The sequence below is a fragment of the Physeter macrocephalus genome, chromosome 4, assembly GCF_002837175.3.
Source record: "Physeter macrocephalus isolate SW-GA chromosome 4, ASM283717v5, whole genome shotgun sequence".
Lineage (NCBI taxonomy): Eukaryota > Metazoa > Chordata > Mammalia > Artiodactyla > Physeteridae > Physeter > Physeter macrocephalus.
This window is the reverse complement of record NC_041217.1, coordinates 82,427,819-82,440,890: the sequence shown is the minus strand read 5'-3', so window position 1 is coordinate 82,440,890 and position 13,072 is coordinate 82,427,819. Positions and strand designations below refer to the sequence as shown.

Here is a 13,072-nt window from a genome sequence, read left to right as displayed (position 1 = left end):
TCGGAGCAGGGAGAGACTGGAGGGAGGAGTGAATGCCAGACAGAGGGAAGGACCAGGGTGGGTAAGGGCTGCGCTTCCTTTTGTGGAACACTGCGCTGGGGAAGGTCAGAGTCTGGGGCTTGAAACCGGAGTTAGGGCACATGGCTCACAGCTTGTACTAAGCTTGCTATCATTGTGGAAAGTCCACGGCAGGGCCTTGAGGACAGGGGAGGTGGGAACCCTCATTCTGATGGGAACAGTCAGGAGCACGAGTACTGCCTGGTGCCAGACACGGTGAGACGCCAAAGGTAACGACCTGAGTGGTTGAAGGCCAGAGCGGGGATGTTAGGGGCTGGACGCGGTGATTGGCGAGGGCCATGATGGATCCACTCTACCAACCAAAGAACTTTGCTGAGGGCTACTCTGCATCTGCGACTAGTACCAATCCCCATGCCTTTGGAACGATTACCATTAGAAATACTGTTTTTCCAGGGATGGACTTTTTCATACAACAGCATGAGTAGGGCTTTGATGCTAATCATTTAATAAACATTTGTTGAGCATCTGTCGTGAGCCAGGAGGCAAGGATTCATAGATAAGGAAGATCCAGTTCCTTCTCCAAAGGATCTCAGGGGCTAGTGGAGAAACTGATCCCGCCTCTGTGGCCCGAGAGGGACTCTAACGATGCAGGTCAGAGAACCAGCCCCTGAGAAGACTCCAGATGTCATCATTCTTTGCCATCACCATTTCTCTTCTGTGCACCAATTGTGCATTAAGCACTCAGAGAATGTGATGCAACAGGATTTTGAGGGCAAAAGTGTGTACACTATTTAAAAAGAAGAGAGAAGTAAAATAGAAAAAGAAGACAGAAATGAAAGGAATAGACAATGACATTAGATCGGGGATTACCTGGTACAATTACATTATGCATTTTCATGGACAAGTCATTTCAGTAGCTAACCATATTCCAGAGAGTCTGCAGGACAAAGTTGCAAATTGTAAGCATATGTCCATGGAGAAGACTGTGTGTGTTCTAAAACTAAAGCAGCAGAAAAGAGGACTACAGACCGAACTGGAAAACTTTTAAAGCAAAGTGGATGAACAAAAAGTTTCCTTTGAGTAATGCCTATCTGCCAGAAACAAGTCATTTAACATGAGGCAAAGCTTGTTATTGGATTTCAATTTTATTGTGCTGTATTTATTTCCACTTTCCTGGGATTGCTGATGAAATGTTCTATCCTGAGGACATATTCTTTTACTTAAAACATTTTTTTTTTTTTATGAATCACAAACGTGGTTCTTAGGAAGGCACCAAATTGGAGGGAGGGGAGTGCTGAGATACAAAAATGCGAAGATGACTCCCCAGCCCTGGGTCCTTCATTCTTCTCAGCTTCCCGCACCTCCACCCCTTGCCTCCAGCAGAAGGTAGCCAACCCTGATCACAAAGAGCAAATACATGCTACTCTGCTATCTGATGACTAAACCCACCAGAAAGCTCCCTTTCTGGGTAAAATGCATCACTTAGGGATGTTCTCAGGCAGCTCATGTGCTTTTCCCTAGATAGGAGACCCAGTTAATTATCCTCAGAAGCTCTAGCCACACAGTTTCAGTTCCTCCTCCCACTTGGGGACCCTGCTCTTGCTATTTCCTTAGCTTACAAAGTTCTCCTCTGATCCCCCTCCACCTGGCTCACACCCACTCACAGCTGTCAACTCTCATGTCACTTCCTCTGTGAAGCCTACCCTAGCCTAGGTATGTGTCTTCCTCCATGTCTCATATAACCACTTCTGTTTAAATATTTCTGTAATTAAAAAAGAAAAATTAAGTCCTGAGCTATGTGAGGGCAGGGACAGGGTTTATACTGCTGTGTCCCAAGCACCTCCCCCTCTGCCTTGCACAGCCAGCTCCCAACAGACATCTGTTAAATGAATGAATGGAGGGCCTTCACAAAGGTACAATTTAGGCTGTGCTGTTGACTGAATTGTGTTCCCTGCCACAATTCATGCGTTGAAGCCCTAACCCTCAATGTGATGGCATGTCAAGGTGGGGCCTTTGGGAGGTGATTAGGATGAGGTCATGAGGGTGGGGCTCCCATGATGGGATTCCCTCATAAGAGACACCAGAGAGTGCTTTCTGCCATGTAGGACATGGGGAGAAGGCAGCTGTCTGCAAGCCAGGAAGAAAGCTTTCACCAGGAACTGAATTAGCTGATACCTTGCTCCAGAACTGTGAGAAATAAATTCCTGTTGTTTAAGCCACCCAGTCTATAGTATTTTTTTTTTTATGGCGACTTGACCTAAGACAGGCTGACAGAAGCAATTGTGAACAAACTCCTTCACAGCCCTCCAAGGGAATACTTCCCAAAGTACTGATTTCAAATTCATCTGCACCTGGGAAACACTGTGCAGACACCTCAGATGGCACTGTGTGAATACACTGTTGAATATACTCAGCAAAACACTTTCCCACAGAAAAACAAAACAAAACTAGAGCAGGTAGTATCAGTTCTGTTTTCCAAGCCTGTAGGGATGTGTGCCATGCATCAGGCATGGACACAGAGAATAAATCTATACATGCCTTTCATAGGCAGGACATATGAATACTTAATGTAATCATGGCAACACACACACACACACACACACACACACACACACACATACACAATGCACTTGAATGAAAAAATAAACAAAATGAATTCTGTATTCCTGCTCCTCCAGGGTGAATACCATGTACATACATACCCAACTCTTTTGCAATTCTATTCTTTGGGATGATGTTACACAAAGAGGGAAATGACACTTCAATCCTAGAAATTTCATTAAAAGCTTTTAAGCTAATACTTGCTCTTGGTGGCAATTCTCATCCCAGATGGAATCATGTAATGAACACTCAGAATTCTTGATCTGATTGCAAATCACATTATGATACCATAAGGGTAATGGGAGTTTCATCCTTTTAGCAGGCAAAAGTCGGAAGCACATTTGCTCTAGAAGATGATACTAATTTTCTCAAAGAGGTAAGCCAGCTCCCAAGATTTTCATCCAATTATGCAGTGAAAGCAAGGCAAGGATTGAGATGGCACTTTCTCAAAATCAAGGATTTTGTCAGAAGAAATACAAGAGCCAAATGCCATATGACATCCAGGTGAAACCACCTCTGAGGAAGCTTGCTGTCTTTTCCTCAACATCAGGACCAGGTGAGGTGGAATTGGGAGGCAGGACTATGGCAGTATATGATGAGATGGCTGCTAGGTTGGAAATGCATGGCTGTCAGTCTGGAAACGCACTGGTTAGATGCCAGTGTTTCTGATTTCCCCTATTATTTTCCTCACAACAATTTCATAAGAACAAGCTTATGCTAAGAAATTCCTGAAAGACTTCCTTCAGGTAAGGATATATTTTAAAAATCAATGCTTCATTCTCTGCACTAATGGATGGGTTCTGCAATTCAAACCACAATAGAGCAGGAGTGTTCTATGCATCTCCAGAAAGATAATCGGGCTACATATTTGTCCTAATTATACCTTCTGCTGTTTGTTTAGTTGTTATAGTTAACTTGTGTGGCTCAATTGACATTGCTGGGGGGTGGGGTGGGGGGATAGTACAAAAGTGCTGGGGGGATACTAAGCTCAGGGGAAGGAAACTGAGCCGGGATGAAAAGCTTGCTCTGAATGATAAAGCAGATGCATATAGATATGGAAAGTGTATGTATTTATTCAGTGGTTGTACGCAATGCCTTTTTCTAAAGAAATACAGGGAAAAGGAGAGGAGAGATCAGTAAGAATTAGGAGAAAGATGATGGCTGTATAGTTTTCTTCATACAGTAAAATAAAGGCCACAGACTACTGGCTAATGCTTCCAGTGAGTAGACGGCTTTATCAAATGAAGATCAAATACAATTAAAGTAAAATCCAATCCACCACGTTATCAAAGTGATTTAAAGCCAGTGTCTGTCTTACCTGACCTGGGGGACGAGCTCCAGGAGGACAATAATGGTCTTTTCTATGATCTCTGAACTTCCTCCTTGCAGCATCCAGCTGGCTCTTATCCCAGGCTTGCCCTCTGAGTAAACGCTACTTTGAGGGCTACCCTGACTTCAGTTATATTGAGCTTTTACATAAGCAAAGATGGAATATTAAACAATATTCATTTTACAGCCTAATATTTTTCAAGGTAGTTTGAGAGAACTACTCTTGAGCAGATAAATAATGATCTTCACCCAGTTTTAGTTGTTACAGACAGAAAATGGGAGAAAAAAAAATGTTTCAGGTAAAACTCAGGTTAGATTGGAACAAGCCAAAACACTTTGTTTATTAACAAGTTAGCTTGAATGGAATCCTGAAAGTCTTGTATTCTAGAAAGAATTTTTCTTAACAGCAATTTGACCAGAAATCATTTGGGGTCAGGGAGGCAGGCAGCACTGGGCCACTTACAGGGGACTAGACAGGTACAGGGGGCACAGGGAGAGCACGTGGGCTTCCTGGATGAGTGGCAGCAGCTTCCAGGCCCCGTCCCTGCCCCACTGGGGGGCTCTGTTGTCCCTGCCCAATTAATTCCTTTGCCCTAGTTTATAAGCTGACTCTTTCCCAGTCACCATTACAATGGGGAGGACAGGGCTTGGCACACACTTTGGAACATTCCCCAACTGCTCTTGTAGAAAATTTTACCTCTTCTGAGTATTCAGACTGAATAATGATGCCCTTGGACAGGACAGTAACAAAAACAATCCACATGTATACACTGTGTTGTCGAGGAGTTGAAGCAGATAAAAACAGGGGTTCTAGGCATCCCGGCTTTGAATCAGGCTCTGCCACTTAGTAGTCCTGTGATCTCGGGCAAGTCCCTTAACCTCACTAACCTTCAGCTTCCTCAGCTGCAACGTGGGGGTAATAATAGTGCCTCCCTAAGAGATCAAATGAGTTCACCTTACACACTTAGAACCACTCAGAACTGTGATTGCCCAGCACTTATTGTTATTATGGTGGCAGACTCACTAATGTTATATTCAAACTGAAAACTCAATCCTACTCAAGATAGGAAACACCATGGCCATGATTCTAATGACTTAGTCCTCTGCTGCCTTCCTCTACTAATTTTTATTTTAGCACTACACTCTTTCCATGACAGCTGGGATTCCCTTGAGTTTCTAAACCTCTATACTAGGTATGTCAGTTCTGCTTTCCAGAAACTATGTTCCCCCTCTCTCTTTAGTTTTAGTTTTTATAAGACCCAATAAGAGAAAAACAGGAAAAGATGACTTATGAGAGAAAGAATAACTATAGGCTAGAGCAATCCAAAAGAACTTTCGCCAGTGATGTAAATATAAATGTTCTCTGTCTGTGCTGTCCAATACTGCAGCCACTAGCCACCCATGGTCACTGATCACTTGAGATGTGGCTAGTGCAACTTAGAAGCTGAATATTAAATTCCTTATAATATAGATTACTTTAAATGTGAAAAGCTACATGTGGTTACTAGCACAGCCGTCATGTTGGAGAGTGCAGGTCTGGAATTCACATGCTCATCACAGCTTCAATCTTCTCTTCTTGTCAGTCTGTAGACTTGGAGGGGTTAAGAGGACAGTTTCTGGGGCCACGCACAGAAACCCAGCTCTGCCACTGGCCAGCTCTGAGGCCTCAGACAAGGTTCTTAAACTCTCTGTACCTCTGTTTCCTTATATATAAACTAGGGGTGACAATAGCTGCTATTTCAGAAGGTCATGTGAGGATTAAGGAAGTTAATATACAAAATGTGCATGGGAAAGCAGCCAGCACGTATCTTCCATTTATATAATGCTTAATATTCTTCTTCAAGTTTTTGCTACTGAAATTAATTTTAAATACTGTCTCTTGATACATACCCTTTTTCAATTCCCATCTTGCTTTTCCTCTGCCTTAAACTGATCAGGGGTGTTCTCAACCTTTCTCTTCTTTCTCCCACATGCCAGAGGGTTATGCACCTCTTTGCATCTGCATTTCTGGAATGCATCAAGACAATCCAACACTGGATATAATCTCCCCGGCCATAAACTTCACGTTTTCTAAGCCAGTAGCATTTATTATACCTTATATCCCATGTGCCCTCATAAATGTGTACAGTGAAAAGAACACAGGGTTTATAATCAGAAGACCAGGGTGTGAATCTTGGCTTTGCTCCTCCTTAACTCTTTGACCCCAGACATACTGTGCCTGCTTTTCGGCTTTCACATCTGTAAAACGGGGATTACATTATTCCATGGGATTGTTGTGATGCATGATCAAATTGGATAATGTATGTAAGAGCATTTTTAAACCAAAGCATCATATGAATGTTATTTTTGTCCCTAATTAAATCCTAAGAGGATGAAAAAAGCAAGCCAAGGTAACCCCTCTTCGTCTGTATCATGTGGTCTCGGCCCATCTGGTCGTCCCATCTTATGGGCCTCTTTCTCAACTCCTTCTCCTTAATTCCTTTGCAAGCATGACATGATGGTTAGTATAGTGTCACCTGCTTTAAGAGAACAGCCCTGTGGTGATGTTAACTGTCAGTGTTAAGGTGGGGGACGGAAGTTATGTTCTCTTTTGTCACACATGATTGGAGACCCAAAGATACTACATATTCTGGAATAACACAGTGAAGCATAATGGGCAATGGACAGGTGGCCTCCTGGTAATTGTAGAAACCAACAAGTCTCAGTGTAAAAGAAAATTCTTAGAAGAATAACGGTAAAGTGGTAAATGGAATTAAGAGAACTGCCACAAGGAAGCCAGGTGAGCAGGCCTAAAGGAAGGGCACTCCCTGCCCCATTCAGAAATGAGAGCCACCAGTGGATCTTGGACCTCTTAAGGCCACATCTAAACCGGTGCTTCTCAAAGTGTGTTCCCTGGACCAGCAGCATCAGCATCATCTGGGGGCTTCTTAGAAGTGCAGACCTGCCAAATCAGAATATATAGTTGAACAAGATTCCCAGGTGATTTGTATTCACGTTAAAGCTTGAGAGGCACTGATCACCAAATGTTTTCCTATTTCTCCCCACTGGCCTCCCCTTGGTAGCACAGAAGCAGGGAGGGGAACAAACAAACAGCTCCAGCGCTAGGGTCTGTTAGCCAGAGCTGTGCCAGTGACGCTGAAGCTATTCTAGGTGCTGAGAGATGGAAGAAGAAGGGTACCAGCACAGCACACTCCCTGCCCTGAGGAGCAAAGACATTAAAGAGACAGTAAACTATACTCAAAGGCACAAAGGAGCACCAAACAAAGGTCTTTTGAGTGCCTCAAGATCAAGGACTGTGTCTTAACCATTTCTGAATGCCCAGCATTTGGTAGGGTGCTGGGCACATAGTTGGTGGTAAGCACATACTTGCTGAGTGACTAATTGCAGAGGAAAGAACCTCTCCTTTTGACTTCAGGCCTTTGATAAGCTACAAGACTCTTGCCACTTTGCTTGGTTGGTTGGACTTAGGACACCTGTTTCCTACTTCTCCTTACCTTTATGAATCTCTTGGATTCTAGATTCCACTTTCCCACTTGTTTTCTAGTGTTTAAATATGACTACCAGTAATATCTATGTTACTGAATATTTACTACCTCATGTACCATACTTAATACTTTACATATAATTACTCTTTTATCTGCACCAAGGTCACACATTGATGTTGGTACTTGATTATGTCCATTATATAGATGAGAAAATGGAGGCTCAAAGAGGTTAAACAGCTTACTAACCAAGCACCCCTGGTTAGTAAATACTATGGCCAGGAATAAACCCAGGAAGTGAGATGCCAGTACCCACCTTCCAGACTTTGAATTCGTGGATATGAATTGCCACACTGCCTAGACCTGGCCGAGGTCTACCAGACTCCTGGAAGCATAGCTCTGGCTTCTGCAGGCTGGCTCCTATCATAGAGTCCTGCCCCTCCCAGCACCACTGGGCCCCTCTTGTCCAAAATAGGAGAGGCTGCCGCTCTCTCCCCACCTTGACAGAAATCAGAAATGGAGACTATCCAACGACAGGGCCAAGGAAATTCCTATCTTCCTTCTGGGGTGGTCTAGCTTTTGGGTGGACCCCATAGAATACTTTCTTCAGGTATTTTTTTAAACCGGTCTTTCTGACAGGTGGTAGCTCTGAAGCTACTGTTTGAAATGAATTTGGGAAAGAGGAGTAGACAAGTCAGACATCTCGTAAGCCCACGAGACACGGTCTTTCCTAAAAGCACTTGTTAGGCATCACCAAGTGAAACTCCAGAGCTGCATTAATAACATTGAGAAGGAAAGGAGAGCAACTTCAAACAAGCCATATATGGCATCTGACTTTCAACAATGAACGGTCCTGCTTCCTGTTGGTTGGCAACCCTGAGCAGCTCACACAGCACAATGATAGGAAAACGCTGAGTACACAACACCAAACCAAGGAATAAACAGAGCCCAGGTTTTTTTTTTAATTTTTTCTTTAAACCAACATATGTGGCTTGGTAGATTGTGGTGTTTTATTTATATTACTATGCAACGGAGGGGGAGAAAAGGGTGATTGCAGTGAAAGGCATGGGACCATGCCATGCTATCTGACTGTAATGTCCGAATTTAGACAAGACAGATATTGGGAGGGGTTTCATGTTAGACATCAGCCATGATAACAGAAATGAATTTAGTGGGGCTTGGGGCCAGGCTTTACTTTTGTTTTGTTAAAATTCAATGGTGAGCACACTCAGCAGCCCTGGGCTGGGGAGCGCTCTGCTGGCTCTGCTGGCTCTGCAGGCTCTAGCTGAATGCTTATAAAACTAGGAGCACAGCCTAGGGAAACTTCACCCAGCTGCCAGAAGGAGGTCACAAATCGATTTGCAGATCACAAAACATACCCCACCCTGCCTCTGCGTCTGCCTTCTGGTGAGTTCCTGACAGGAAAGGAAGTGCTGTCACCCAGGGGGACGTCAGACCTCAGAAGGGCAGGCACGCAGGCGTCTAAGAGTGTGTAAAGAGAACGCTTGAAGTCATGGCGAACGCCTCCTTCCAGGAAAACTGTCCCCTGCCCTCTCCCCCTTCCCCAAACTTCCCACAAACCCTCTAACCAGGAAAAAAAACAACTTCAAAAACTAGGGTGGGGCTTTTCTGGAATCAGGTTCCCTCAGTTACAGTGAGGGTACATAGCTAGACAATTTATCCCAAACAATCGCTTTCCTCTAACTTATTAGGAGCCTGTTTCAGGTCGCCCCTTTCCCTTTGGTTGTACAGTTATAGACATGGGAGAGCTGTCTGTGACTGCTGCTGGTCCCTGGTCCCCATTCCCCGTGGAACTGAGGGTGAGGAAGGCCCCATATTCTCCTCCTGGGCCCAATCTGTACAAAAAACAAACCAACAGGGAATGAGCAGGAAGAGACAGGCTCAGTCCTCCAGATAAAGTTGACAATTGATTACCTTTGCAAATCGGGAAGGCCATTTGTATCAAGTTCTCTAACCTGCAGATTCATTAATTCTTTCTACAGATATTTATGGAATGCCTTCTATGAGCTGGGTACTATTAGGTGCTAGAGATATATCCATGAACAAGACAAAAAAAGATTCCTGCTCTCAGAGTATTCTAAGTTCTAGTGGGGACAATCCACAAGTACAAACTGAGAAGCCAGTGTGTAGTTATCCTAAAGCAAAGACAAGCTGTAAGTTACTTGGCAAATATATACACTATTCCCCAATATTAAGGGACTCTGGGGAAAGAGGGCTAACTTCTATTAAATGCTTTCTATGTGCCAGGCACTTAATAATAAAAATAATAATTAAAAAAATTTGAGCACTTACTACGTACTGGGCTCACAGAAAGGTGAAGTCAGATACTTTACATATTTCCTTTGAATCCTCTCAACAACTCTTTTACCTCAATTGTTCAGCTGAGAAAACAAGGCTAGAAGTAAAGACAACCTGCTCAAGCACACTCTGCTGGCGATCTCTGCACTTGAGCCTGATCCTTTTGTCAGCTGGTGGTCACACTCACCCTTGCTCTGTTCCTCTGCTGGTGGGTGGTGTGTCACCCCCTCACCCTCGTCCACCTCCATCCAACCAGTCCTTCGAGCGTCAGCTTAAACATCCCCTTCTTCAGGAGAACTGTCCCAACTCCTCACTATTGCTGTGAACTCCTTAATTAGATCGGGTATATAAAAGGTCATGCCTAACCCCAGCGGCTAATACAGGATAGGCACTCTAACAATGCTTTGTTCCTACTTGCCTTCCTTCCTGTGTTTAGAGTCAGAGGTGTGAAATTTGTCACTTGATTATATGCTGTCGTTTTTGTTTGTTGTTGTTCTATATTCATTGGTCATTTCCTCAACTAGATTAGCAGTTTAGGGAACAGTATTTTTAATTTATAAATTATATATATATATACTTTTATCAATATAAATTATATATATTTACATATATAAGTTATTTTTACAATTCTTGTGCATTGATTCTTTAACAGAGTGGTTCTCAAACTTGAGCATGCATAAGCATTTCCTGGACTTGTTTAAATAGACTGCTGGGTCCCTCCTCCAGAATTTCTGATTCAGCAGCGCTGTGATGGGGCTGAGAATGTGCATCTCTGACAAGTTCCCAGGAGGTGCTGATGCTACTGGCCCAGGACTCACACTTTGAAAACCACTGGTTAACTACATGTACCACAGTGCTCAGGAGCACGAAGGCTGAGTTTGAGTCCCACCTCTGCCACTCATTAGCTGTGTGACCTTGGGCAAGTGGACCTATTTGAGCCTCAGTTTTTCCTTATTTGTAAGAATGGGGATAATAATAGGATGCCCCTCAGGATTGTTGTGAGGATTAAGTTAATAATGAATGCAATGTGCATAGCACTGTCCCTGACACATTGAAAATGCTCAATAAGTGTTGCCTATTATCTCTGGAAAGGCTGGCACAACATCAGGCACTAAATAAGCACTGTACCCAGCCTAAGAATTCCTTCTCAGACTTAGATAAAACCTCTTTTGAATTTGTAAGCAGTGAGAGTGAAGAGTGTCACTAAAGCATGACATTTATAATTAACAGCTTTTGAAATTAAGCCAGACTATTAAAAAGCACAACATAAAGGGCCTTTAGAAATGCCCTTCCCGATAGTATGCTGGATGTAAATGCCCAAGTGTACAAAAGCCATGTGTATTTTTAAAATTCAGGGCTGTCTGTGGGGTACCTCCTTCACACCTTCCCCTGCTGCAGGATGCTGAGGATGGCAACTTGACCTCTGAGAGCCTGGAATTGCTGGAGTCACCCAGGCATCTGGGCTAATGGGTTGGCAGACACAAGCAGAGACCATCCTTCAATAATTAATTAGTTGGAGTCACGGGAAAACAAACTCCCCAGAGCAGATAAGACAAACAGCAACCTCCTCTATCCTAGTTATTTTAAAGCACCCAGCCCCCTGCTGCTCCATCCCGGCTCTGAGAACTTCTTCACCCAAAGAAAGATCTGTATTTTCCTTCAGGGTCTGTCTGAGCAGTTATAGTGACTGACATTCCCTTGAGGAAGCCCAAGAGGGAGTGTGCAGACAAGACAATTTTCAGACCTTGTCTCCCAGTCCTTCAGGGCCTGAGACAGAATATCCAGGAATCTAGGGATGGTCTAGCCCTAATCTTGTCCCAGTAATATAGGAGACAAGGGTCATGGCCCTATCAGCCGGTGAACCACTAATCCTGGGAATGTTGTTCATTCAATGCAAAGTTGAATGAGATCATCTCTGGGAGCAGAGGATTTAGCAAAGGCTTCGAGCTGGGGGTTGTGGGGAGGTGCTGCTGCCCCCTTGGAAGCCCCTCCCTTCCGCCCATTCCCTCACAGAAGAGCACCACCGCCTCCTTCCATCCAGCGGTACCCTCCCCTAATGCCCAGAAAAAGGCTGACCCCCCCACCCACCAATACCATTTCCACTGCTACCCCCACACAAGCCCGCCACAGCCAGGTGATGTCTCTGCACACTCCGGATGGGGCACCAGCTCTGGCAGTCCCGGCGCCCTGGCGGGCCCCTGCTCCAGCGGAAAGACAGAGCGAGAAGGGGGTGTGTGCGCGGAGAAGCTGGTGGCCCCGCACCTGGTGTTACCAGGCTCCAGATGAAAACCGCGGCAGAGAGGTTCCTCAAAGGGAAGAGCCGCACGGGGTCTCCCCGCTTTTCACCATTTCTCATTGCTCAAGCTCTCTATCTGTCGGTTCTCTCCCCCTCCATCTTTCCCTCCCTCCCCCCTCCCCACCCCGCCCGCTTTGTCTGCCTTTTTCTTACCTCCGTCTTTTTGAACACCCTGCCTTCAGGAGCCCGGCTTGGAAGCCGCAGCGGTCAGCTCCCCGGGGACCCTGCCCTGCGCCCCCGCCCAGCCCCCTCCCCTGCCCGGCCCTCTCCGCTCCGGGTCTCACCCAGAAGAGCAGGTTGAAGCCGAGCAGCAGGTACTTGATGCACCGCAGGCCCCCGCCGAAGCGCCCCATGCTGCGGCCCCGGCGGCGGGATCCCGAGTCCCCAGGCCCGGGCTCGGAGCTCCGGGAGCGCGGGGAGCCGGCGGGGAGGGGGCGGGGCGTGAGGGGGCGTGGGCGGGGCCTGCCGGGGGGGCGGGGCGGCGGGGCTGGAGCCTAAACAGGGTGAGAGAGGGCCGGGGAGGACCCCGAGCCAAGAGGCTGGCGATGGGTGGGAGCGCCGCTGGGTGGGGATCGAGCGGCCAGAAGGAGCAGGTACCCCGGTCACCCCCCGGAACGAGAGGCCGCCTCCTTCCCTCCCCACGCCGGGCGACGCGCCCCGCAGGCACCCCGCTCGCGGTGGTTATCGGAGCATCTGCGAGGAAGGAGCGTCCACTGGGGACCCGAGACCCATTTAATCAGCGCTCTGTGCAGAGACTCATTTGAGGCCTGCGGTGATGGTTGAGAATAAGGACACGGCCCTGGTGGCTATGGAAACTAGGAAGATGGCCTGGGGTAGAACAGAGAAGTAGGACCCAAAGCCGCCCAGAAGCTGGCAGTACCCGTCGCGGGACACCCGGCCCGGGGCACCCGGTCCCAGGTTGTGATTCCCCAGAGGCTTGCAAGCGCACAGGCCGCGGAAGCAGCTTCTAGGGAACCCTCCCTCGGCCCCTTCCGCGCGACTCCAACTCTTACCTTAATAGGCAAGA

General features: G+C 46.2%; 1 protein-coding gene across 3 annotated transcripts in view; it reads right to left on the bottom strand.

Annotated features, from left to right (window-relative positions):
* The window catches only part of TSPAN2 (tetraspanin 2), a 40,038-nt gene extending 27,617 nt beyond the window's left edge, over positions 1 to 12,421 (bottom strand). For 2 of the 3 annotated variants that reach the window (XM_055084374.1, XM_028488966.2), the window contains exon 1: positions 12,330 to 12,398. In XM_055084374.1, coding sequence (XP_054940349.1) covers positions 12,330 to 12,398 — 69 coding nt within the window. Of the gene's footprint in view, positions 1 to 12,329 lie in introns of all 3 variants that reach the window. The other variant, XM_007103029.2, reaches the window with a different exon arrangement.
* Between the last annotated feature and the right edge of the window lie 651 nt (positions 12,422 to 13,072).